The sequence below is a fragment of the Alnus glutinosa genome, chromosome 11 (assembly GCF_958979055.1).
Source record: "Alnus glutinosa chromosome 11, dhAlnGlut1.1, whole genome shotgun sequence".
NCBI classification, from domain to species: Eukaryota; Viridiplantae; Streptophyta; class Magnoliopsida; order Fagales; family Betulaceae; genus Alnus; species Alnus glutinosa.
The window spans coordinates 27,490,824-27,517,500 of NC_084896.1; the positions used below are offsets into that span (position 1 = coordinate 27,490,824).

Consider the following 26,677-nt stretch of genomic DNA (forward strand, 5'->3'; position numbering starts at 1 on the left):
AATTAGTCTGTTTTAAAAAAAGAATTATAACGATTGGTTAAGACTGGTACATAAGTATTGTGAGATAATTATTACTTGTGAGATAAAAACGTAGTATATAAAATTACTAAAAATAAAAAATAAAAAATCGAGGGTTAGTTGTAACTGCCAGGTTAGTGAAAAATAGTTTTAGGATAAAAATATGATTTATAGCATTTTTTATGTTTTAAAAAATACTTATTTATATTGTACTATAAATTATCTAACATAATAATTATAATGTTAAAAATTTGGCCGTAGTAACTGCAAAAAATAAAAGAAAAAAAAAAAAAGTTACGGAAAAGTGTATTTTGTTGTTCATACACTATAAAGTACGAATAATTGTCACAGTCGTTGTGCCTTTGCCCAACCAGCTCCAGTTTTAGTCCGACAACTTTTCAGGTTAGAGATCTAACGGTTCGTCTGGTTTGTGATGCATTTCTGTTGGGCACTTTTTACTCATACATGTTGGCATGTTGCATTGGACGATTGAAGAGTGTCCTAAAAAGTGTAATCTTTGTTTGAGTAATTGTGTTGAAGTTTCTTCGACCAATCGCTTAGTTTGACCCACATCGTTTTCCCGTCTACTAATCGGAAATCGACGTGAAAAATTCGTATACGTGTATGTAATGATGTGGGTATGTATGTGTGTACGGTGTGTTTATGTGTATGTATATGGATGTGTGGTGAGTTGTCATGAAGTTTATCTGCTGCAAAATAAGCTAATGAAGTTTGCTGTGAAATGGGTTAGGGGGTAATATATGAAGTTTGTGTGTTTGAGGTTGATTAGATAAGGCTGCGTTTGGTTGTGCAGAACTGGACTCGGTTTGGAAATATGAATTTTGTTGAAGTTGGAAATTTGGTTTAGTTATGATGTTGTTTTGGTGGGTGAGGGCCTATGGATCATAAATTCAGTTTTAAAACTTCCCATGTAATGTTCAGATACCGAAAATTGAAGCTGTGACCTCTCCCTATGTGTAAATATGTTGTTAATGTATTCATCCAAAAAAAAAAAATGTTGTTAATGTGCTTTATAGTGTAAATATAGAGAGCCCACAAGGGTCAGCTTGAATAGTCGACTCATTTGGTTAATACCATGAGATTGATTGTTCGAGCCCTCACTCAACCGATATATGATTCTTGTGGGTAGGGTTGTGTATCCGGGGTTTACCCGACATTCCGACAAGGATGGGTCACGAAATGGCATTGCCTTGAAGGAATTCCATATCATAAAAAAAAAAGTACTTTATATTGCTGCACAATAAGTATACTTGTATTACGTTGAGCATGAATTTGGTTGAGCTCTTTTTATGACAGACTACATGCTATACTAATTTAACTAGTTTCATATGATTGTAATGAGAGATTTAAGTTTATAAATAGGGGCCACTTACTACTTTTTCCAGCCTTTGGAGATATTGTGAAATGTTTGGTTAGGACTTAGGAGAAAGAAATTATAGTGCTTTTTGAGGTTTATGAGGAGATGGAGAAAAGGAAAAGGGAATTGGAAGAATTGTATATAGAGAAATAAACTATGTGATGAATTGTATATAGTGCAATTGGGCTGATCTTTTTGTTCTTTGCTTAATACAGGAAAAATGTTTCAGGAGAAGACGTTGGAAAATGGTTTTGTTGAAGAGGAGAAGGAACATTCTAAGTCTTCAACTAATAAGGTACTTGTATGCTTGGTTATAATACTGAGATAAGCAAGGCATCAACTTCTCCCTTTTAGTTTCAAGCATTGGTATGGGACTATCTCTGTATGTTTGAAAAGTTTCAATAATGAACATTATTCATGAGAAGGTGAAATGATTTCTGTTTTTAGTTATCTAGCTTTTCAATATGCGTTTCTACACACCATCCGAATTGCTGCAACATTTAGACGTTGTATTCAGCAGTTTAAATCTGTTTCACGAAATGCTAAGTTACAACACTGAAATATATAGGTGACAATATGCATAACTTTATAACTAGACAACTAAACATGAAATGTTAAGTAACTCAAGAGGCAAGATAATCAATCACATTTCTTTGTTGGTAGATACATGGGTTATCCCACACTTAGCCAATAGTTGAATGCATTATTAGTTTACAGTGTTAATATTTACCTTTTAGCTGTTCCTCTTCCTCATTTCTGTTTTTCTATTTCTTTTTTTTTTTTTTGCCCCGGTTGGGGGGGGGGGGGGGGGGGGGGGGGGTGGTTGCGGGGGTGAGTGTTGGAGGAATGCCCCAGATTACAGCAAGTACTTACATATTTTTTTCTTAATGCCCAGTGATATGACTCTACTTCACATTTTGTTTCGATTGATTCTTCAAACCCTTTAATTAATTGATTGTATAATATTGAATTTCTTTTGAAAGGTTGACCCTGGGAAACCTGCATCTCTGACCTGGCAGCGAATGTTAAATGATGAGGGAAGTGCCATTTCGCAGTTCACTCTAAGTTTGAAAGAGATAGTTCAGATGGTATGTCTACAGATTTGGAGTCTAAGACCTTTTTTATTTCGGACCTTTCCAATCTTATACTGCCTTTATCTTATATAATCAAGGCACAAGACATGTAAATTGCTTTGTAGAAAGGCTCAAGACATGTAAAAGAAACATGCATATTTGTATATACATATTTAGACATATATGCATGTACATATCAATTATATATTTATTTAGGTAGGTCAAGCAGTATATAGATTATCTGTATGTTCTGCTTGACCTATATAGATTGTATATAGGTCAAGCAGTATATAGATTATATCTCTGCATATTTACCATGGCCTTGCTCATGGAGCAGAATTACATGACAAATTCATGGACATGAACATTAGGGCCTTGGCCCACTTATTATGGTTTCTTGGGTGGAAAGTCTTGATTTTTTCTCTTTTTTATATGTATGTGCCAACTACTTTCTCTATTTTGGTTTGGTAGGCTCCAATAGGATTTCGGCTGTGGCGCCATATCAGAGAAGAGGCTGCTAAAGGAAATGTATATTTCTTTCTTTTTATCTAAGATGTCCAGTTTCTATGATTTGTTGGTTATGGTAAGAAATCCATGTGAAAAGAACTCTTGAGTATTTTTTTTCCACGTGAGCATCTTTTTGTTCTTCATGCAGGGGGTCTTTATAAATCCATTTGCTAAGCGCTTTATAACATCTTGTCATGGCGTTCCCTTGGGTGGTATAGGGTAGGTGTTCGATCTTCATAACTCATGAAAGATAGCACATATTATACACCAGCTCTCAATAATCTCGAAACTCCCAAATATTATACACCTACGCACTCCAAGCCAGCCTACAAAGAGTAGCACATAGTGTCTTCCCTTTCCACAACTTCAAACCTTGTCTAACAATGGATTCCCAATCAGTAGGGACATACTTCTGCATACACTTTGTCATGACAGCTCTCCAAATCCTCTTACTAGGACCACACTCAAAGAAAATGTGATCTCTAGTCTCCATATAATTTCGACAAAACAAACATTTGAACTCCCCTGAAACTCCCCATTTCAGCATTTTATCCCCAGTGGTTAATCTATCTTTAAATGTGAGCCATAAAAAGAAAGCATGCTTGGGGATAAAAAGAGGATACCAAATAAGCTTGCTCCATTACACCCTCGATTTTTTCTCTCGAATGGCCTCCCAAGCATCTCTACAAGAGAAAATTTTGTTCTTTGCCAGCAACCATAGAGGAGCAGCCTTCTCTCCCAATCTTACTAAAGACAACAGACTCTGGACCTTCACCTTGTTCTATGATCTGGCAGGCAATGACATTCCCTCCCACTTATAACACTAGAGAGCCGAGCATCCAACCTACTTCCGGCCTCAAAAACAATCCTACGGCCATACTTGTTTACTAGAAGGCAATCGGGGTGCCAAGTTGCCAACCACAAGAAAATTCCATCGAAGCTTCAGAATTTTTCTCCAACACCAAGTGGTAGAGGAAGGGACCTTTAGCAACGAAAGCACCTTCCTTTTATCAAATTCATCTTCACCCAAGCTACCCAAAGAGAACCAGCCTTAGTAAAGAGAATTCTTCTTTATCCTCACTACATATCATAACCTGAAAATTTTAATATTGGCCAATTTATTATATATGCTTCTTTTCTTTTGAGTTTTAGAACTAGCTGATCATTTGTTGTTTGTTCGCATACACATTTTTATTCTTGTTTCTTGAAAAAAAAAAAATCTTCAGTGCAGGGAGCATTGGTAGAAGTTACAGGGGCGAGTTTCAGCGCTGGCAACTATTCCACAAAATATGTGAAGAGAAACCAGTTTTAGCAAATCAATTTTCGGTAAGTTCAATAAATGTAATGTTGAGCCATTTATTCTTGATATGTTTAAGGAGCTATTATAAAAGTTTCTTTGCACATCATACTTTGTATAACTAATGATGGCAAACTGATGGCAAATGGCAACACAGTACCTGTGGCCTTCTCTGTCTGGCACCATTGGGTCAATTCAAAAGAGTCTTCTTTGTTTATTTTTGAAGTTTGCTAAAAAATAAGTGTATTATCCTTCTTTCTTTTGGAATATCTGACGAAGTTGTAGTCTTCTACATAATATAACCACATAGTTCTTTCCCATTGACAATTTTTTTATTTTTAAAAAAACATATAAATATTTTAATACAGTTTAATGAAGTCTTACATATTATAGTCCTGTATTTAGAGACATGGGTGTTGCAGTATTTGAGAAATTTTTCCTGTGTCAAAATGAACTGTCATGTTTGTCTTCTCAATTGAACTAAAAGGGTGATGTGTTGAGCAATTGCCCTGGCCCTATCTGGTTCAGTAATACTAACATCAATGACCATAAAGCTAATTGGGAGAGATATAACTATTTACACTTTGTTCTTGAATTTATGAGAAGGTGGTTTAAGTTATACTTTTGAAACTGCTTTGTTTGTTGATTCTTGCTTAAACAAGGTTTGATGTTGTCAACCGGAGAGAGGGAGAATATGAAGAGATTATAAATTGCCCTTCTACATATAATAATTTAAAACAATGCAACTAAAAGAGACTTTAACACTTCACACTATGTCTGGATATTTGGTTTTGTATGTAGTTTCGACATCATGGTTCTATAATACAAACGTAGTTAATATGGTCTTAGTTTAAACATTTCACTAGGAAAACATGAAGGAAAATGTCGGTCATGTTTATGAGAAATTTATACAGTTATACAAGATGTGCCTCTAGATGGAGGGTAATGGTCAAAGACGTCCAATAGTTTATCTGAACATGTTGGGAACTGTCTTTGATGAAAAGGTCATTGTCGTTAGTGTTGATTACTTCATTTTTTTTTTCTAAACAATCTTGAGATTAAAGCAAACTAATCATATGAAATAAATAAAAAATAGATAATTCATTATCATTACTATTTGTTTACTGGTTTTTAACAAGTTGCATTTTCTAAGTTTGGAATACAATTGCTCATGCAGGTATTTGTTTCGCGCTCAAGTGGTGAAAAATATTCTACGGTACTATGCCCAGGGAGCCCAGAGGTGCTTAAGTAAGTAACTATTTGCTGTGCTGTTGATTTGTTATGGATAATTAATGCTTCATAAGTTCTTGAGAGCTTCAGTTTCATTTGTGTATGAGCTGTGACGGGAAGACCAAAGAAAACTTGAAGAAATGAACTCACTGAATATTATGTTATAAACAGAGAAATTGCAGTTTCAGGGATTGGATCTTGGGACTGGAATCTGAATGGATACAACTCTACTTATCATGCTCTATTCCCAAGGGCTTGGACTGTATATGAGGGTAATCTACATTAAGTGGTATACTTCTCTATCTATAATGACCTTCATCATGGATAATTTGTCTTATATGTGGGTCACCTGTTGCTCTCTAAATACAGGTGAACCTGATCCAGAGCTTAGAATAGTTTGTCGTCAAATTTCGCCTGTTATCCCCCATAATTACGAGGAAAGCAGCTTCCCTGTCTCAGCTTTTACTTTCACGGTTGGAAATGATCTTTTAGATACTTGTTTATCTGACATCTGATACAGTTAGCCTCAAGTATTAAGTGGTGATTTTATTTGTCTTCAGCTGTACAATTCTGGAAAGACTGCTGCAGATGTCACCTTGCTTTTCACATGGGCAGTAAGTCATTTTTTTTGATGTGTTAGCCCCTTTCAGCTTTATGTCCTTTGGTGCTGTACGTTTGTTAGTTATATATTTTCCTTAAAAGCTTAGTCCTTGTTGGAGGTACCGAGTATATATTATATAGACTCCTGAAAAGAATTTGACATGTCAGAAGCTGTCAAAACTAATTCAAAATCTTTCTCAATGCCATTCAGAATTCTGTTGGAGGGCTTTCTGAATTTTCTGGTCAGCACTCTAATTCTAGAATAATGTAAGAAAAATCTCATTAGCTGAACATTTTCTTGATATATTCCAATCTTTCTTAGGCATTTTTGAAATGATTATTACATATATGTATGTCTCTGCATGTGTTTCTTTCTGTGTCTGTGTGTGTCCTTATATGAAGATTCCTCATCTATTTTGTAGCATGCCTATGGGTTATACTAACCTACAATAATTTATTCTGGTAGGATGAAGGATGGTGTGCATGGTGTACTTCTACATCACAAGTAATTTCCTTTCCTTAAAACAGAAGAAAACAAGGAAAACAAAAATAAAAAATTCTGCCCTTGCTTAATCAGCTGAATCATTATATGTTATATTTTTCGATACGGTGCATGTGACATTCCTCACATGCCACTACAGGACAGCAAATGGACAACCCCCTGTGACCTTTGCAATTGCAGCGGAGGAGACAGATGGTATTCACGTCTCTGAGTGCCCTTGCTTTTTGATATCGGGTAACTCTAAGGGTATCTCAGCAAAAGAGATGTGGCAGGAAATAAAGGAGGTTGGTAGACTCGTTGCCATATTTGACATGTAGATTTCATTAAAAAGAGATATTTTCTTGGTTTCCTACATTTGTGCATATTTTTGCCAGACATATGATTCTACTGTGTATCCACAACTCAGGATTATGGTTTCAGCAGAGTGATACCTGATCAATCTTGTCTGGCTTTTCTTGGTGACAGATTGATTCTTCCTGGATCTCTTTTAATTTACCTGCATTGTTTATTTTCTTTTTGCCTTTTTCTTTTATTATCTAAACTATCATAAGCTTGAAGAAGAATCACTTATTTGGATGATTACATTCGAATCAAATCTGAAAATTGGGTGTATTGATCAGAAACTTTAGACTCTGAAATTATTCCTGAAGCATACTGATATTCTTAGAATCAGTTCTTCATATTTTGTGTCAGCCCAATTTTCAGATGCCTTTATAGATTGAGTAAGTTTGTTTTTAAATGATTGCATATTACACATTTACCCAGTTAGGTGGTAGTGTTCTATGCACGTTCATCACTACCTGCTCTTTAGCTGGGGTGGCTACATCTATGTTGTGGACCAAGATTAAGTAGTACTTTTGTGTATTTTGCCTACTTTGTTTTATTTGTTGAATGTATTGTATGCTCATATATATATTTTAGTAAGAATTGTGAAAGCTTGTGATTATGCACATTCAAAGATTTTTCAGTTCAAATTAAATCTTGCTTATTGTTTCACTATTTGTTGGAATTGAGTTCTGCATAAGTTATGCTGTTTAGGCAACTTTTATTCTACTTCCTTTTTCTTTCAATCTTTCTGCCATGTTGCACATCTAGTTTATCTTCACTTCTCACTAAACATGATATTTATATTTCCTAATAGAATGGATCATTTGACCGTCTTAATTCCACCAAACCATCAGTGTCTTCAGAACAAGGATCATCTATTGGGGCAGCTATTGCTGCTTCTCTTACAATTCCAGCAAATGCTGTACGTTCTGTTACATTCTCATTGGCATGGGACTGCCCTGAAGTAAACTTTTTGAGTGGAAAAACTTATTACAGGTAGGTAGCCTAATTCTTGTTTGAGAAATACCACAATTGAAAAATTATCTACATGCTGAATATTTTTATCCACAGGCGTTACACTAAATTCTATGGTACTCACGGTGATGCTGCTGCAAGGATTGCACATGATGCTATTCTCGGTAATGTTCTAGCGTTTAGTTTTTTCATTGATTATCTGTGTATAATATTGGGCTCCAAATTTTGAGATAAAGAGTATTCATTATCGCTCAATTTTTGTTAACACATGTATGATCATTGATGCTAGGGTGTATTATTGTTTAGTTATACTTGTTATTTTACTTTAACACCCTTATTTTTGTCTATTCTTTTGAAACATAGAGCATGGGCATTGGGAGTCCCAGATAGAAGCATGGCAAAGACCAATTCTTGAAGACAAGAGGCTTCCTGAATGGTGAGTTTAGATGTGTTATTTCCTCATTCCTCGTGTAGTCAGATTCTAACTTATTCTGAAGGTTCTCTACAGGTACCCTATCACTCTCTTTAATGAGCTTTATTATCTTAATTCAGGGGGTACAGTTTGGACAGGTATTTGTAGAGTTTGGGGAGCCATTCTGTGATTGTTGACTCAATTTATTAAGCATGAGTTAATTTTTCTTTTTGCTATTCTTTTTGCAGATGGATCACCTCCGGAGCATAGTTTAGTCAGCGTTGTAAAAAGGAAGTTTTCCCTTGACAGGTCCAGATCAGGTTTGAAGGATATTATTGATGTATACCATCAAAATGATACGGCTGCTGATATCCTTGAAAGGATGACTTCAAAACTCGAGCAAATTCATACCACAATTTCATCAAATTCTGCCATGGGGACAAATCTGCTTCAAAAAGGAGAAGAAAACATTGGGCAATTCCTTTATCTTGAAGGGATTGAATATCAAATGTGGAATACCTATGATGTCCATTTCTACTCATCTTTTGCACTAGTTATGCTATTTCCAAAACTCGAACTTAGCATCCAAAGAGACTTTGCAGCGGCAGTAATGATGCATGATCCCAGTAAGATGAAACTTTTACATGATGGACAGTGGGTCCCAAGAAAGGTTCTTGGAGCTGTTCCTCATGATATTGGAATGAATGATCCATGGTTTGAAGTAAATGCTTATAACCTTTACGACACTGACAGGTGGAAAGACTTGAATCCAAAATTTGTTCTCCAAGTTTACAGGGATGTGGTTGCCACTGGTGATAAGAAGTTTGCAGAAGCTGTTTGGCCCTCTGTTTATGTTGCAATGGCATATATGGACCAATTTGACAAGGACAAAGATGGGATGATTGAGAATGAAGGCTTCCCTGATCAAACTTATGATACATGGTCTGTATCTGGGGTTAGTGCATATAGTGGTGGGTTGTGGGTGGCAGCCTTGCAGGCAACATCAGCCATGGCACGTGAAGTAGGTGATAAGGGTTCTGAGGATTACTTTTGGTTTAAGTTTCAGAAGGCAAAAGCCGTGTATGAGAATTTATGGAATGGTTCTTACTTCAATTATGACGGCAGTGGAGGAAATGCAAGTTCATCTATTCAAGCTGATCAATTGGCTGGGCAATGGTATGTTTCGACTGAAGCAACTTTTATTTGAATGGCTCTTTTAATTCATGCATGCATTGTGTCTGTGTTTGTGTGTGAATGTGTGCAAGTACGCTTGTGTATGTATCCGGTTTTCTTTTTAAAATCAAGAAAAATTGGTTTCATTTTTCTTATCTGAAGTCACGGAAATATCTTCAACATGTGTGCTAAATGGTTTCTAAAATCAATTATACCTGCAATAGTGTGTTTTCATGTCCAACAATATCTGAATATACTAAGGCCAATATTATATTATTGTATGCTGCTGCTTATAATTTCAATATTTGTATTTGAAACAAATGAAATGGGAGAGCCAAGTGTCCAGATTCTGCCATGGAATCCTAAGTTTTGTCCCTTATGCGTCGCACATGATTCTTTTATTCCTTTCAGTAAGTATATTTGTGGACTAGAAGTTTCTGTCTATTGACTTTGTAGGTATGCTAGAGCATGTGGTCTTTTACCAATTGTTGATGAAGACAAGGCTAGAAGTGCACTAGAAAAGGTCTATAATTACAATGTCTTAAAGGTGAAGGATGGAAGGAGGGGGGCTGTGAATGGGATGCTACCTGATGGAAGGGTTGACATGTCATCCATGCAATCGAGAGAAATATGGTCCGGAGTCACATATGCCGTTGCTGCAACAATGATCCATGAAGATATGATTGATATAGCATTTCAGACTGCAGGTGGAATCTATGAAGCTGGATGGTCCAAAGAAGGACTTGGGTGAGCTAGCATTTCTTTTGCCTTTCTACTAGAATTGGTTTGATTTATTAACTCGGGCAGCTCAAGATAATCATTACTTGGGAATAACTAAGGAACCAAAAACAATTAAAACAGCTTGTTACATTTAACAGGAGAACTTCCCATCATTCCATTTTTTGTTCAAACTAGCTTTCCTTGTTTTTGTTTAGGATGCTTGGTTCGTCCTATTCCTCCTTGTCTCCATCCCCCTTCCTCCAAAACCAAACAAAATATATATAATTGTCAATCTTGTGCAAATTTTTATGCGAATTGAGTTTTGTTAACTGTTAACAGAGTCAATAGTTGTCTTAGATCAAATTGATCTTTTGTTTGACTATGGCCTGTTAAAACCATATGACTTAAGCAACTTCGCATAATTTTATGGATTCATAAGAGCCCGAACAATGTAGCAGGCTATTAGCTTATTTTGTTAGTAGTTTTTTGTGAGAGTTTCATGTTGAATACTTCATGGCTAATAATTTGAATCTCTGTATTCAAAGTAAAGCCCATATGATATTTTATGCAAAATCATGTTTTGTGCTGTCACCTTGAGGTCATGACATCTTATTTGGTACTAAATGGGCAAACACATAAAGGCAGAAATATAAGGAAGGAGAAAAATAAAACCTGGATTGTTGGTCACACTTAATATCTTTGTTTTCTATTACTGTTATTGAATTATTACTCAAAACAAGTACTTAAAGGAGTTATTTTTGTTAATGCGTTTGGCAGAAAACAATCAAAGCTTTTCTTGATTCTGAAATGCAAGACAAAACAGGATATTAACCATGTCATTCAAGACACTTTTGCCCATTTTTCTATGATAACATAACATGTCTTTAGAGAACTTTTTAGTTCTTTTAACTATGTGTGGCAATTTGTGTTCGCTTGTCAGGTTCAGGTAGTTTCAATGAATGGTTATAAGATTATATAGGTCAACCATAATCCGACCCATTGAATTAAACAAGTTAGATCTCCTAACCCTAACCCGCTAATTTTGTGTTGGGTTTGCGAGTCGTGTAAAAAATTACATACCCTACTTCTAACCGTTAGTGAAGTCATTTACTTATTCAACACTACACAGGTGATATCTAGATTTCCTACTTCTAGCTTTGTTAACAGTTTACCATTTTGTCAACAGTTATTCTTTTCAAACTCCGGAAGCTTGGAACACCAAGGACCAATACAGATCTCTATGTTACATGCGCCCTTTGGCCATATGGGCCATGCAGTGGGCATTAACAAGACCAAATATTTTTGAGCCAGAGATTAAACCAGAAGTGAAGGAAGATTATTTATTTAGGCAACATTCTGGATTCTGCAAAGTTTCTCGCTTTTTAAAATTGCCTGAAGAGGGAACATCTAGAAGTCTTTTACAAGTTGCATATGACTACACTAAGAAGAAAATTGGGATGTAACTGAAGTTTCTACAACTATCTTGAGCCCTATAAATTATTCTACTTGATTGTTGTAAGTAGTATCCTGTATCATACAACCACAGTGTTTGTGTTGTAGAAAAATTCTTTTGTTTAAGACAACTATTTGATATATTTGTATAATTGTACGAATATGGGCTCTATTGATTCTCAGTAGCTCCACACATGGAGTGTTCTAGACTAGGGGGCATTCTTGTTCGCATGTGTCGGATCATGTCAGGAGTATAAGTATTAGACTATATAGGTTAATTTTAACTCAACCCATTTAATTAAATGGGTGAGAACTCTCAATTCCAACCCGCTAATTTCGTGTTGAATTTGCTGGTCGTGTATAAAATTGCAAGCTTTAAATATTGTGTGTTGGGTTCAAGTCGTGTTGAGACATGTATATAGACTATAGTGTATAAGACTATATAAGTTAATTAACTCTAACTCGACCAATTTAATTAAACGAGTCAGACTTCTCAATTCTAATCTGTTAATTTTGTTTTGAGTTTATGACGAAATTGCGGGCCGTCTTCAAAATTGTAAAGTATTAACATTTTCGTTTTAAAAAATGTACACAATTTTTTAATGTAAAAATATCTACCAATAATGCAAACATGAGAAGGAGTCTGCCGTCGGATAGTCCAACTATGCAGCAGTCGGACAAACCCTTAAAAATGATTAACTGCCTTCAAGACTACGTGAGCTTGAGAAGTGTTTAAATCCTATTGGCTTTATATTTGGCCTGATGAAATCTTGACACGAGATCTAGCAGTTCCATCTGATATCGAGAACATCTGATAATGAAAACGTCAACGGTTAAAGATTCCAAGTTTCCAACTACCAGCTTTCAAAACAAGGATACTGTATATTATTTTCTGTTCTTTATTTTTTCTTATTATTATTCCCTTTTGTGGTTTTGCTTTTATTTATTTATTTATTCCCTTACTTCTACGGCAAAGAAATCATAATCCTTGTCCAAAGGCTAATGGATTTGGTAGAAAAATTACAATTTGATCATGTCATAATTCATAAATACCCCATTAATTTAATTTTTGTTATTTGGGACTTTGGGTTATCTAGAAATATATGAAACTTAAAAAAAGAAGAAGAAGTTTATACTTCTTCAATTTCCTTCATTACTTTCATTTTTCCTTTTTAAAGAAACTAAAATGATTTTGTAAAATAAATAATATTCAAGATAATTTGGATAAGAGGTTTTTTTTTTTTTTTTTTTTTTTTTTTTGGTGAGAAGAAAATCCAAACAAGAGTTATGTAATCTTAACAATTTTTAAGTCTATAAAATAATAAATATAATTGCATAAATTCCTATTAGAATCAAGATAAATAATTGTCACAATTTTTAGTGCGTCGGATATCAACTTCCAGGTTGAATCATGTGCTTCTCGCGTATACATAACAATTTTATAGACCAGGCCTCCGACCCAATTTAAAAGAAGATTCTATTATTCAAATTGTGTAATCTTAACATAATAATATGTTTAAAGAGTAATGTTGTAAACTACAATTTTATCCCACATGTTTTTCAATAATATGCAGATGTGATATTCTCAACCAACTCTTGGATTGGATTAGTTATGTTAAAAAAGAAAAGAAAAAGAGTAATGTTAGAATCAACAATTTTATTTCACAACTATTCCATAATGTTGACGTGACAGTTCCAACCAATCCTTAAATTAGTCATTGTTAAAAAAATTAAAAAATTCTAACAGTTAGTTAAGACTTAGTATTATGAGATAGTTGTAAATTGTGAGATAAAAATGTAATATACAAAATTACTAAAATACAAGGGTTTGTTGTGAGTTAGTGAGAAATAATTTTGGAATAAAAATGTTCGTGGTTTATAGCATTTCCCATGTTTAAAATATTATTTATTTATATTGTATTATAAATTAACTAAGATAATAATTATAATGTTTATAATGTCTTTTTTTGTTCATATACTATAAAGGACGAATAATTGTCACAGTCATGGTGCCTTTGCCCAACCAGCTCCAGTTTCAGCCCGACAACTTCTCAGGTTAGAGATCTCACAGCTCATCTGGTTTGTGATGCATTTCTGTTGGACACTTTTTACTCATACATGTTGGCATGTTGCATTGGACGATTGAAGAGTGTGCTAAAAAGTTTAATCTTTGTTTGAGTAATTGTGTTGAAGTTTCTTCGACCAATCGCTTAGTTTGACCCACGTTGTTTTCCCGTCTACTAGTCGGGAATCGACGTGAAAAATTCATATACGTGTATGTAATGATGTGGGTATGTATGTGCGTATCTGTTATCGGTGTGTTTATGTGTATGTATCTGCATGTGTGGTGAGTTCTCATGAGTTTATCTGCTGCAAAATAAGCTAATGAAGTTTGCTGTGAAATGGGTTATGGGTAATATATGAAGTTTGTGTGTTTGAGGTGGATTAGATAAGGCAGCGTTTGGTTGTGCAGAACTGGACTCGGTTTGGAAATATGAATTTTGTTGAAGTTGGAAATTTGGTTTAGTTATGATGTTGTTTTGGTGGGTGAGGGCCTATGGATCATAAATTCAGTTTTAAAACTTCTCATGTAATGTTCAAATACCGAAAATTCAAGCTGGGACCTCTCCCTATGTGTAAATATGTTGTCAATGTGCTTTATAGTGTAAATAAGAGAGCCCACGAGGGTCAACTTGACTGGGCGACTTGTTTGGTTAATACCATGAGATCGACTGTTCGAGTCCTCACTCAACTGATATATGGTTCTTGTGGGCAGGGTCGTGTATCCAGGGTTTACCCGATAAGGATGGGTCACGAAATGACATTGCCTTGAAGGGATTCCATATCATAAAAAAAAAAAAAACTTTATATTTCTGCACAATAAGTATTCTTGTATTAACTTGAGCATGAATTTGGTTGAGCTCTTTTTATGATGGGCTATGTGCTATACTAATTTAACTAGTTTCGTATGATTGTAATGAGAGATTTAGGTTTATAAATAGGGGCCACTTACTACTTTTTCCAGCCTTTGGAGATATTGTGAAATGTTTGGTTAGGAGAAAGAAATTATAGTGCTTTTTGTGGTTTATGAGAAGATGGAGAAAAGGAGAAGGGAATTGGAAGAATTGGAACCAGGCATATATAGAGAAATAAACTATGTGATGAATTGTATATAGTGCAAATGGGCTGATCTTTTTGTTCTTTGCTTAAATACAGGAAAAATGTTTCAGGAGAAGACGTTTGAAAATGGTTTTGTTGAAGAAGAGAAGGAACATTCTAAGTCTTCAACTAATAAGGTACTTGTGTGCTTGGTTATAATACTGAGATAAGTAAGGCATCAACTTCTCCCTTTTAGTTTCAAGCATTGGTATGGGACTATCTTTATATGTTTGAAAAGTTTCAATTCATGAGAAGGTGAAATGATTTCTGTTTATAGTTATCTAGCTTTCAATTTGCCTTTCTACAGACCGTCCGAATTGCTGCAACATTTAGATGTGTTGTATTCAGCAGTGTAAATCTGTTTCTGTTTACTAAACACGAAATGTTAAGTTACAACACCGAAATATATAGGTGACAATATGCATAACTTTAGTAACTAGACAACTAAACATGAAATGTTAAGTAACGTAAGAGGCAAGATAATCAATCACATTTCGTTGTTGGTAGATACATGGGTTATCCCACACTTGGCCAATAGTTGAATGCATTATTAGTTTACAATGTTAATATTTACCTCTTTGCTGCTCCTCTTCCTCATTTCTGTTTTTCTATTTCTTTTTTTTTTTCCCCCGCACGGGGGTGGGGGGTTGAGTGTTGGAGGAATGTCCCAGATTACAGCAAGTACTACATATTTTTTTGTTAATGTCCAGTGATATGACTCTACTTCACATTTTGTTTCGTTTGACTTCAAACCCTTTAATTAATTGATTGTATAATATCAAATTTCTTTTGTTTGTCTGGTGTAAGGTTGACCCTGGGAAACCTGCATCTTTGACCTGGCAGCGAATGTTAAATGATGAGGGGAGTGCCATTTCGCTGTTCACTTTAAGTTTGAAAGAGATAGTTCAGATGGTATGTCTACAGATTTGGAGTCTAAGACCTTTTTTATTTTGAGCCTTTCCAATCTTATACTGCCTTTATCTTATCAAGGCACAAGACATGTAAATTGCTTTGTAGAAAGGCTCAAGACATGTAAAAGAAACATGCATATTTGTATATACATATTTAGACATATATGCATGTACATATCAATTATATATTTGTTTAGGTAGGTCAAGCAGTATATAGATTATCTGTATGTTCTGCTTCATCTGCTTCATAATAATTAATGCACTTATATCTCTGCATATTTACCATGGCCTTGCTCATGGAGCAGAATTACATGATAAATTCATGAACATTAGGGCCTTGGCCGATTTATTATGGTTTCTTGGGTGGAAAGTCTTGATTTTTTCTCTTGTTATATGTATGTGCCAACTACTTTCTCTATTTATTTTGGTTTGGTAGGCTCCAATAGGATTTCGGCTGTGGCGCCATATCAGAGAAGAGGCTGCTAAAGGAAATGTATTTCTCTTTCTTTTTATCTAAGATGTCCAGTTTCTATGATTTGTTGGTTATGGATTTCTATTTGCTAAGCGCTTTGTGACATCTTGTCATGGCGTTCCCTTGGGTGGTATAGGGTAGGTGTTCGACCTTCATCACTCATGAAAGATGTTTATTTATTTATTTTTTATGTATGCATGTATATGTATATTATATACACTAACACATATTTATGTGTGCATACATACATACTATATATTATGTGTGTGCGTGTCCATTTAGTGTTTAGTTGCTTCTTCAAAGGTATTAAACAGAATCCACTGATGATAATAGTACTTTTTTGTTGTTGTTGTTGTAGCTTTTAAGTAAGTATAATGGATACTGCAGTAATTAATTTAAATTGTACATCTCAGTATGTCAAACATTATAGAAGTTCATGTGAAGAAGATGTGTTTCCTCACAATGTTCATTAATTATCCTTTTTTTTTTTTGGGGGGGGGGGGGGGGGGGGGGGGATGAATGAAAAAAAATTATAACACCAACAATCAAAAACAATTCATTCCAGAAGATCAACTTCTGTAAATCAACACATTTACAACCCTCCCTCCTACACAGCAACACCTTTCACCTATAATACTCACAACAATCCTCACTCTTCTGAGGTAACTAAACCCAACCAGCCAAATCAAACTGGCAACTCAAATGCCACCCACAATACAAAGAAAACAATCTGTAAACAATACAACGAAACAATCTGAATACAAACTACAAAACAGATCACACCACTTCTCAATTCAGAACCTGCTGATGAATACCCCAATTCAAACATAGAGCTTCATTCTCAGCACAGGAATTAAACATCCTCCCACTCACAATGTGAGATCGAACTTCCCAACAAATGTTTTTCATAAATTTCTCCTCAGATAACAAGTAAGCACCAGCTTTCAAATCATTTCAAAACTTCCAAATATTATACACTGATGCACCCCAAGCCAGCCTACAAAGAGTAGCACATAGTGTCTTCCCTTTCCACAACTTCAAACCTTGTCAATGGAATCCCAATCAGTAGGGACATACTTCTGCATACACTTTGTCATGACAGCTCTCCAAATCCTGTTACTAGGACCACACTCAAAGAAAAGGTGATCTTTAGTTTCCATATAATTTCGACAAAACAAACATTTGAACTCCCCCAAACTCCCCATTTCAGCATTTTATCCCCAGTAGTTAATCTATCTTTAAATGTAAGCCATAAAAAGAAAGCACGCTTAGGGATAAAAAGAGGATACCAAATAATCCTGCTCCATTCCACCCTCGGTTTCTTCTCTCGAATGGCCTCCCAAGTATCTTTACAAGAGAAAATTTGTTCTTTGCCGGCAACCTTAGAGGAGCAGCCTTCTCTCCCAATCTTACTAAAGACAACAGACACTGGACCTTCACCATGTTCTCTAATTTGGCAGGCAACCAATGACATTCCCTCCCGCTTATAACACTAGAGAGCCGATCATCCAACCTACTTCCAGCCTCCAAAACAATCCTACAGCCATACTTGTTTACTAGAATGCAATCAGGGTGCCAATTTCCCAACCACAAGAAAATTCCATTCCCATCTCCAGTCTGAAATTTGAAAAAAAAATCTTAGCTAATTCTCGAAGCTGCAGAATTTTTCTCCAACACCAAGTGGTAGAGGAAAGGGACCTTTAGCAATGAAAAGCACCTTCCTTTTATCAAATTCATCTTCACCCAAGCTACCCAAAGAGAACCAGCCTTAGTAAAGAGAATTCTTTTATTATCCTTACTACATATCATAACATGAAAAATTTAATATATTGGCCAACTTATTATACATGCTTCTTTTCTTTTGAGTTTTAGAACTAGCTGATCATTTGTTGTTTGTTCGCATATACATTTTTATTCTTGTTTCTTGAAAAAAAAAATCTTCAGTGCAGGAAGCATTGGTAGAAGTTACAGGGGCGAGTTTCAGCGCTGGCAACTATTCCCCAAAATATGTGAAGAGAAACCAGTTTTAGCCAATCAATTTTCGGTATGTTCAATAAATGTAATGTTGAGCCATTTATTCTTTGATATGTTTAAGGAGCTATTATAAAATTTTATTTGCAAATCATACTTTGTATAACTAATGGTGGCGAACTGATGGCAAATGGCAACACTGTACCTGTGGCCTTCTCTGTCTGGCACCATTGGGTCAATTAAAAAGAGTCTTCTTTGTTTATTTTTGAAGTTTGCAAAAAAATAAGTGTATTATCCTTCTTTCTTTTGGAATATCTAACGAAATTATAGTCTTCTACTTAATATAACCTCATAGTTCTTTCCCTTTGACAATTTTTTTTTTTTTTTTAAAAAAAATATATAAATATTTTAATACAGTTTAATGAAGTCTTACATATTATATTCCTGTATTTAGAGACATGGGTGTTGCAGTATTTGAGAAATTTTTCCTGTGTCAAAATGAGCTGTCATGTCTCTCTTCCCAATTTAACTAAAAGGGTGATATGTTGAGCCATTGCCCTGGCCCTATCTGGTTCAGTTATACTAAAACATCAATTACCATAACGCTAATTGGGAAAGATATAACTATTTACACTTTGTTCTTGAATTTATGAGAAGGTGGTTTAAGTTATACTTTTGAAACTGCTTTGTTTGTTGATTCTTGCTTAAACAAGGTTTGATGTTGACAACCAGAGAGAGAGAGAGAGAGAGATAATATGAAGAGATTATAAAATTGCCCTTCTACATTTAATAATTTAACACAATGCAACTAAAAGAGACTTTAACACTTAAGACACTGTCTGGATATTTGGTTCAATATGTAGTTCTGACGTCATGGTTCTATAATATGAATGTGGCTAATATGGTCTTAGTTTAAACATTTCACAAGGAAAACATGAAGGAAAATGTCGGTCATGGTTATGAGAAATTTATACGGTTATACAAGATGTGCCTCTAGGTAATGGTCAAAGACATCCAATAGTTTATGGTTTATCTGAAGATGTTGGGTACTGTCTTTGATGAAAAGTTCATTATAGTTAGTGTTGATTACTTCATTTTTTTTTCTTCTAAACAATCTTGAGATTAAAGCAGACTAATCATATCAAATAAATAAAAAATAGATAATTCGTTATCATTACTATTTGTTTATTGGTTTTTAACAAGTTGCATATTCTAAATTTGGAATACAATTGCTCATGTAGGTATTTGTTTCGCGCTCAAGTGGTGAAAAATATTCTACGGTACTATGCCCAGGGAGCCCAGAGGTGCTTAAGTAAGTAACTATTTGCTGTGCTGTTGATATGTTATGGATAATTAATGCTTCATAAGTTCTTGAGAGCTTCAGTTTCATTTGTGTATGAGTTGTGACGGAAAGAGCAAAGAAAACTTAAAGAAATGAACTTTCTGAATATTATGTTATAAACAGAGAAACTGCAGTTTCGGGGATTGGATCTTGGGACTGGAATCTGAATGGATGCAACTCTACATATCATGCTCTATTCCCAAGGGCTTGGACTGTATATGAGGGTAATCTACATTAAGTGGTATACTTCTCTGTCTATAATGACCTTCATCATGGATAATTTGTCTCATATGTGGGTCACCTGTTGCTCTCTAAATACAGGTGAACCTGATCCAGAGCTTAGAATAGTTTGTCGTCAAATTTCGCCTGTTATCCCACATAATTATGAGGAGAGCAGCTTCCCTGTCTCAGCTTTTACTTTCACGGTAGGAAAGGATCTCTTAGATACTTGTTTATCTGACATCTGATACAGTTAGCCTCAAGTATTAAGTGGTGGTTTTATTTGTCTTCAGCTGTACAATTCTGGAAAGACTGCTGCAGATGTCACCTTGCTTTTCACATGGGCAGTAAGTAATTTATTTTTTTATGTGTTAGCCCCTTTCAACTTTATGTCCTTTGGTGACGTACTTTTGTTAGTTATATTTTTTCCTTAAAAGCTTAGTCCTTGTTGGAGGCACCAAGTATATATTATATAGACTCCTGAAAAGAATATGACATGTCAGAAGCTGTCAAAACTAATTCAAAATCTTTCTCAATGCCATTCAGAATTCTGTTGGAGGGCTTTCTGAATTTTCTGGTCAGCACTCTAATTCGAGAATAATGTAAGAAAAATGTCATTAGCTGAACATTTTCTTGATACATTCCAATCTTTCTTAGGCATTTTTGAAATGATTATTACATATATTTATGTGTCTGCATGTGTTTCTATCTGTGTGTCTGTGTGTGTCCTTATATGAAGATTCCTCATCTATTTTGTAGCATGCCTATGGGTTATACTAACCTACAATAATTTATTCTGGTAGGATGAAGGATGGTGTGCATGGTGTACTTCTACATCACAAGTAATTTCCTTTCCTTAAAACAGAAGAAAACAAGGAAAACAAAAAAACAAAAATTATGCCCGTGGCTCAATCAGCTGAATCATTATATGTTATATTTTTCGATACGGTACATGTAACATTCCTCACATGCCACTACAGGACAGCAAATGGACAACCCCCCGTGACCTTTGCAATTGCTGCAGAGGAGGCAGATGGTATTCACGTCTCTGAGTGCCCTTGCTTTTTGATATCGGGTAACTCTCAAGGTATCTCAGCAAAAGAGATGTGGCAGGAAATAAAGGAGGTTGGTAGACTTGTTGCCATATTTGACATGTGGATTTCATTAAAAATATATTTTCTTGGTTTCCTACATTTGCGCATTTTTTTGCCAGACGTATGAGTCTACTGTGTATCCACAACTCAGGATTTTGGTTTCAGCAGGATGATACCTGATCAATATTGCCTGGCTTTTCTTGTTGACAGATTGATTCTTCATGGATCTCTTTTAATTTACCTGCATTGTTTATTTTCTTTTTGCCTTTTTCTTTTATTATCTAAAACTCTCATAAGCTTGAAGAATAATCACTTATTTGGATGATTACATTCGAATCAAATCTGAAAATTGGGTGTATTGATCAGAAACTTTAGACTCTGAAATTATTCCTGAAGCATACTGACATTCTTAGAATCAGTTCTTCATATTTTGTGTCAGCCCAATTTTCAGATGCATTTATAGATTGAATAAGTAGTGTTCTATGCACATTCATCCCTACCTGCTCTTTAGCTGGGGTGGCTACATCTACGTTGTGGACCAAGATTAAGTAGGACAAAGATGGGATGATTGAGAATGAAGGCTTCCCTGATCAAACTTACGATACATGGTCTGTATCTGGGGTTAGTGCATATTGTGGTGGGTTGTGGGTGGCAGCCTTGCAGGCAGCATCAGCCATGGCACGTGAAGTAGGTGATAAGGGTTCTGAGGATTACTTTTGGTTTAAGTTTCAGAAGGCAAAAGCTGTGTATGAGAAACTATGGAATGGTTCTTACTTCAATTATGATGGTAGTGGAGGAAATGCAAGTTCATCTATTCAAGCTGATCAATTGGCTGGGCAGTGGTATGTTTTGACTGAAGCGACCTTTTATTTGAATATTTTATTCTTTTAGACCATTTAGAAAGGCTGTAACGCCCACACCCAACGACTTAATATTGTTCGCTTTTGGCTCTCTCGAATCAGACTTCTCAAAAAGTCACCTATCCTGATACTACTCTGGCAGAAGCACGATTTAATTGTAGAGTTCTGATAGGTTCATGACCATCATGATCCTAAAACGCGTTGTGTCAAGAAGTGTGCGAATATATATATAAACACATGCTCATTTCCATACCCAGGCGGTGTGAGATGTTACAATGGCTCTTTTAATTCATGCATGCATTGTGTCCGTGTTTGTGTGTGTGAATGTGCGCAAGTACATTTGTGTATGTATCTGGTTTTCTTTTTAAAATCAAGATAAATTTGTTTGATTTTTCTTATCTAAGGTCAGGGAAATATCTTCAACATGTGTTCTAAATGGTTTCTAAAATCAATTATACCTGCAATAGTGTGTTTTCATGTCGAACAATATCTGAATATACTAAAAGGCCTATATTATATTATTGTATGCTGCTGCTTATAATTTCAATATTTTTATTTTAAACAAATGAAATGGGAGAGCTAAGCATCCAGATTCTGCCATGGAATCCTAAGTTTTGTCCCTTAGGTGTTGCACATGATTCTTTTATGCCTTTCAGTAAGTATATTGGTGGACTAGAAGTTTCTGTCTATTGACTTTGTAGGTATGCTAGAGCATGTGGTGTTTTACAAATTGTTGATGAAGGCAAGGCTAGAAGTGCACTAGAAAAGGTCTATAATTACAATGTCTTAAAGGTGAAGGATGGAAGGAGGGGGGCTGTGAATGGGATGCTACCTGATGGAAGGGTTGACATGTCATCCATGCAATCGAGAGAAATATGGTCCGGAGTCACATATGCCGTTGCTGCAACAATGATCCATGAAGATATGATTGATATAGCATTTCAGACTGCAGGTGGAATCTATGAAGCTGGATGGTCCAAAGAAGGACTTGGGTGAGATAGCTTTTCTTTTGCCTTTCTACTAGAATTGGTTTGATTTATTAACTCGAGCTGCTCAATATAATCATTACTTGGGAATAACTAAGGAACCAAAAGCAATTAAAACAGCTTGCTACATTTAACAGAAGAGAACTTCCCATCATTCCATTTTTGGTTCAAACTAGCTTTCCATGTTTTTGTTAAGGATGCTTGGTTCGTCCTATTCCTCCTTGTCTCCACCCCCCATCCTCGAAAACCAAAAAAATATATATAATTGTCAATCTTTTGCAAATTTCTATGAAAACATAACAAGTCTTTAGAGAACTTTTTGGTTCTTTTAACTAGGGGTGTCAAATTTTGTTCGCTTATCAGGTTCAGGTAGTGTCAAGGAATGGTTATAAGATCTATATAGGTCAATCCTAACTTGACCTATTTAATTAAACAAGTCAGATCTCCTAACCCCAACCTGCTAATTTTATGTTGAGTTCTTGAGTCGTGTAAAAAATTGTCAACCATACTTTTAGCTGTTGGTGAAGTCATTTACTTATTCAACACTACATTGGTGATATCTAGATTTCCTGCTTTTGGCTTTTTTAATAGTTTACCATTTTGTCAACAGCTATTCTTTTCAAACTCCGGAAGCTTGGAACACCAACGGCCAATATAGATCTCTATGTTACATGCGCCCTTTGGCCATATGGGTCATGCAGTGGGCATTAACAAGGCCAAATATTTTTAAGCCAGAGATTAAACCAGAAGTGAAGGAAGAGTGTTTATTTAGGCAACATTCTGGATTCTCTACAGTTTCTTGCCTTTTAAAGTTGCCTGAAGAGGGAACATCTAAAAGTCTTTTACAAGTTGCATATGACTACACTAAGAAGAAAATTGGGATGTAACTGAAGTTTCTACAACTATCTTGAGCCCTATAAATTACTCTACTTGATTGTTGTAAGTAGAATCCTGTATCATACAACCACAGTGTTTGTGTTGTAGAAAATTTCTTTTGTTTAAGATAGTTATTTGATATATTTGTATAATTGTACGAGTATGGGCTATATTGATTCTCAGTAGCTCCACACATGGAATGGTCTAGACTAGGGGGCTTTCTTGTTCGCATGTCGGATTCGGGTCATGTCAGGAGCATAGGTATAATACTATATAGGTTAATTCTAACTCGACTCATTTAATTAAAGGGATAATTGCACCGTTGGTCCCTGTGGTATACCATAATTATTTTTCACTCCTTATGGTTTAAAAAGTTCACTGGAGGTCCTCGTGATATGCAATAATTACAAATCAATCCCTGGCGTCAAATTCTGTTAAAATTTTTAACAGATTTCGTCAAATGCCACGTCAGCGCCACGTGTCGCCAATAAGATGGCGACACGTGTCTATCGTAATAAAAAATATAAATTTATTAAAAAATAAATAAAAATACTTATTTTTTTATAAAAAAATTTCAAAAAAAATTCAAAAAATTCAAAAAAAAAAAAAAAAAAGCTGAAGGGGTGGCCCAGCCACCCCTTTGGGGGTGGCCTGGCCGCCCCCAGCCACTGGGGGTGGCCGCGCGCCACCCCCAGTGGCTGCAGGGGGTGGCGCGCGGCCACCCCCAAGGCCCAGGGGGTGGCCTTCGGGCCACCCCTAGATCTACTAAGGGTGGCCCGATGGCCACCCCCGGCCACTGGGGGTGGCCGCGCGGCACCCCAGGTGGCCTCTGGGGGTGGCGCGCGGCCACCCCCAATGGCCGGGGGTGGCCATCGGGCCACCCTTAGTAGATCTAGGGGTGGCCCGAAGGCCACCCCCTGGGCCTTGGGGGTGGCCGCGCGCCACCCCCGGCGGCCTCTGGGGGTGGCGCGCGGCCACACCCTTTCCCATTTTTGTTTTTTTCTTTTTTTTTTTTTTTTAAAAAAAAAAATAAGTATTTGTTATTTATTTTTTAATAAATTTATATTATTTTATTAAAATTAGACATGTCAGCGCCACGTGTCACCAATAAAATGACGACATGTGGCGCTGACGTGGCATTTGACGGAATCTGTTAAAAATTTTAACAGAATTTGACGCCAGGGATCGATTTGTAATTATTGCATATCACGAGGACCTCCCATGAACTTTTTAAACCATAGGGAGTGAAAAATAATTATGGTATACCACAGGGACCAACGGTGCAATTATCCCTTAATTAAATAAGTTAAATCCCTCAATTCTAACTAGCTAATTTCGTGTCAGATTTACGGGTTGTGTCTAAAATTGCAAGCCTTAAATGTTGTGTGTTGGGTTCGAGTCGTGTTAAGGCATGTATATAGACTATAGTGTATAAGACTATATTTGGTTAATTTTAACTCGACCTATTTAATTAAATGGGTCGGACTTCTCAACTCTAACCTGCTAATTTTGTTTTGAGTTTGTGGCGGGTTTGTGGGCTGTCTCGAAAATTGCCCGCCCTAGTCTAGACCATCTTGTTGTAATTGATTGTTATATATCCTTTATGCAGAAGAAAAAAAGTTATGAATCTTGAATACAGAAAAACTACATGAGAGCAATTCATTTTTCACAAAGTATTTCACTCCAAATAATTTTTGCCAAGAACGTGAGAAAATACAGCTCTTGAATCGGTTGTAAGATGGTACAGGTCATGGACTTGGCTTCAATCCTCATCCTATGGGAAAAAAGATTCACATCCAAATTAAATTCTCCCCCCTCCCCCTCTAATTATGGATGAAATGGAAATTAGAAGAAAGCTATATATATATAAAAGGATGTTTGGCACTGTTAAGTTAAAGATCCAATCTAAAAAAAAAAGAAGCTAAAGATCCAGCAAGGAGGAAGAGTTAAGGGAAATGCACCCAAATTAGATTTATTAGAAGGTAGTCCATGATATATAAGTGGCATTTACAGTCATACTTACATCTCGCACCAAAGACTTGGTCTAAAACAAACAAATTCAGCTCTGTTTTTGTGAGTCATTTCTAGATAATGAGTGATGACAGACGGAACCAGAATTTCTTATTGGGGGACCAAAGCATGAATGAGCGATGACGTGCCTATGAGTATTTGCCAGTTCTGTTTCTGTTTATTTTTGTGGACCAGTTAATGAAGATGTTTAGGGTCTGTGTTTCAGGGTTTTTTTTTTCCAAAACAAGGGCTTGTAGCCCTGCAGTACTGTAAATTTTTCTGGCCGGAAAAGAAACTTTATCACTAATAGAATGTGCCTCTGAGTATTTGCTAGTTCCGTTCAGGATTTGTTGGTTCTGTTTATTTTGTTTTATTTTTATCCCGTTTTGGATTGCCTTTTAACAAAAATTACCTGAGGCAAGCCCTTGCCCTGTAATTGTGCAGTAACTGAAAATTTTCTATTTTTTTCCCGTTTATAGTTGTCAATACTAACTGCCCATTTTTTTCAACATAGAAGGGCCACAAATTATATGTTTAAACTACTAGAATACCCTTATTTTAAAGCACTAAATTACTGCTATAAATTCTAACACAACCACAAATTAAAACAACAGAAACGCTACATGGCAGTTATTCATTCTTGGCCCTCTGTCCAAATCAGGTTCCAAGAGTTCCACAAGCCTAGGAGCATCAACCATTTTTTTTTTCTTCACCTAACTTCCTTTATTTATATAAATTCAATCCCACTTCAAACTTATTCTATCTTTTCCAACAAAAAGAAAAGCAACAAAAAAGCATTTGCAGATAAACAAAAGAACATACGCCTGCTGTTGAAGAAGGGGGATCTCTTTTACTGTGAGGGCGGTTTTCCGATTACCAGGAAACCGCTCTATATATTGGATTTTGCATTTTTTTATAGTAGAAGTCTGGCAAGACCTACTCTTATTGAATTGATCTTGATGAAATCATAGAACTTGTAGTTTTATATTTCCTTTATTATACTGAAAAGCCTATATTTTGTCATAAACATTTCTTTCAGTTTTTGGTAAATGTCATTGTTTGCATAGAGTTCTATTCTGGGTTTGATCAACCTGTTTTCTTTCTGCTTGTGGT

The 26,677-nt window shown here is 35.7% G+C and overlaps 2 protein-coding genes across 4 annotated transcripts; both read left to right on the top strand.

Annotated features, from left to right (window-relative positions):
- The first annotated feature begins 351 nt into the window (after positions 1–351).
- LOC133881433 (uncharacterized) lies at positions 352–11,984 on the top strand. 3 transcript variants are annotated; one of them, XM_062320365.1, is made up of 20 exons: positions 352–420; positions 1,612–1,691; positions 2,380–2,484; positions 2,941–2,997; positions 3,125–3,195; positions 4,203–4,302; positions 5,451–5,521; positions 5,675–5,775; positions 5,873–5,976; positions 6,064–6,117; positions 6,315–6,370; positions 6,570–6,608; positions 6,745–6,889; positions 7,747–7,928; positions 8,004–8,071; positions 8,271–8,343; positions 8,416–8,477; positions 8,568–9,495; positions 9,949–10,239; positions 11,399–11,984. In XM_062320365.1, the coding sequence occupies exons 2-20, from the start codon at positions 1,617–1,619 to the stop codon at positions 11,673–11,675; spliced, it is 2,859 nt and encodes a 952-aa protein (XP_062176349.1). In that variant the 5' UTR covers positions 352–420; positions 1,612–1,616; the 3' UTR covers positions 11,676–11,984. The 3 variants fall into 3 exon arrangements, with proteins under 3 accessions (XP_062176349.1, XP_062176351.1, XP_062176350.1); XM_062320367.1 differs by lacking the exons at positions 352–420; positions 1,612–1,691; positions 2,380–2,484; positions 3,125–3,195 and having other exon boundaries at positions 2,979–2,997; XM_062320366.1 differs by lacking the exons at positions 352–420; positions 1,612–1,691; positions 2,380–2,484; ... (4 more) ...; positions 5,675–5,775; positions 6,315–6,370 and having other exon boundaries at positions 5,872–5,976.
- A 1,653-nt stretch (positions 11,985–13,637) lies between these two features.
- Positions 13,638–23,695, top strand: LOC133881338 (uncharacterized). The gene is given in 15 exon segments (XM_062320260.1): positions 13,638–13,719; positions 14,881–14,960; positions 15,631–15,735; positions 16,171–16,343; positions 18,151–18,250; positions 19,419–19,489; positions 19,643–19,743; positions 19,841–19,944; positions 20,032–20,085; positions 20,285–20,340; positions 20,542–20,580; positions 20,719–20,863; positions 21,385–21,674; positions 22,394–22,684; positions 23,289–23,695. Coding segments are annotated over 15 exon segments (1,935 nt in total). The 5' UTR covers positions 13,638–13,670; the 3' UTR covers positions 23,566–23,695.
- The last annotated feature ends 2,982 nt before the right edge of the window (positions 23,696–26,677 follow it).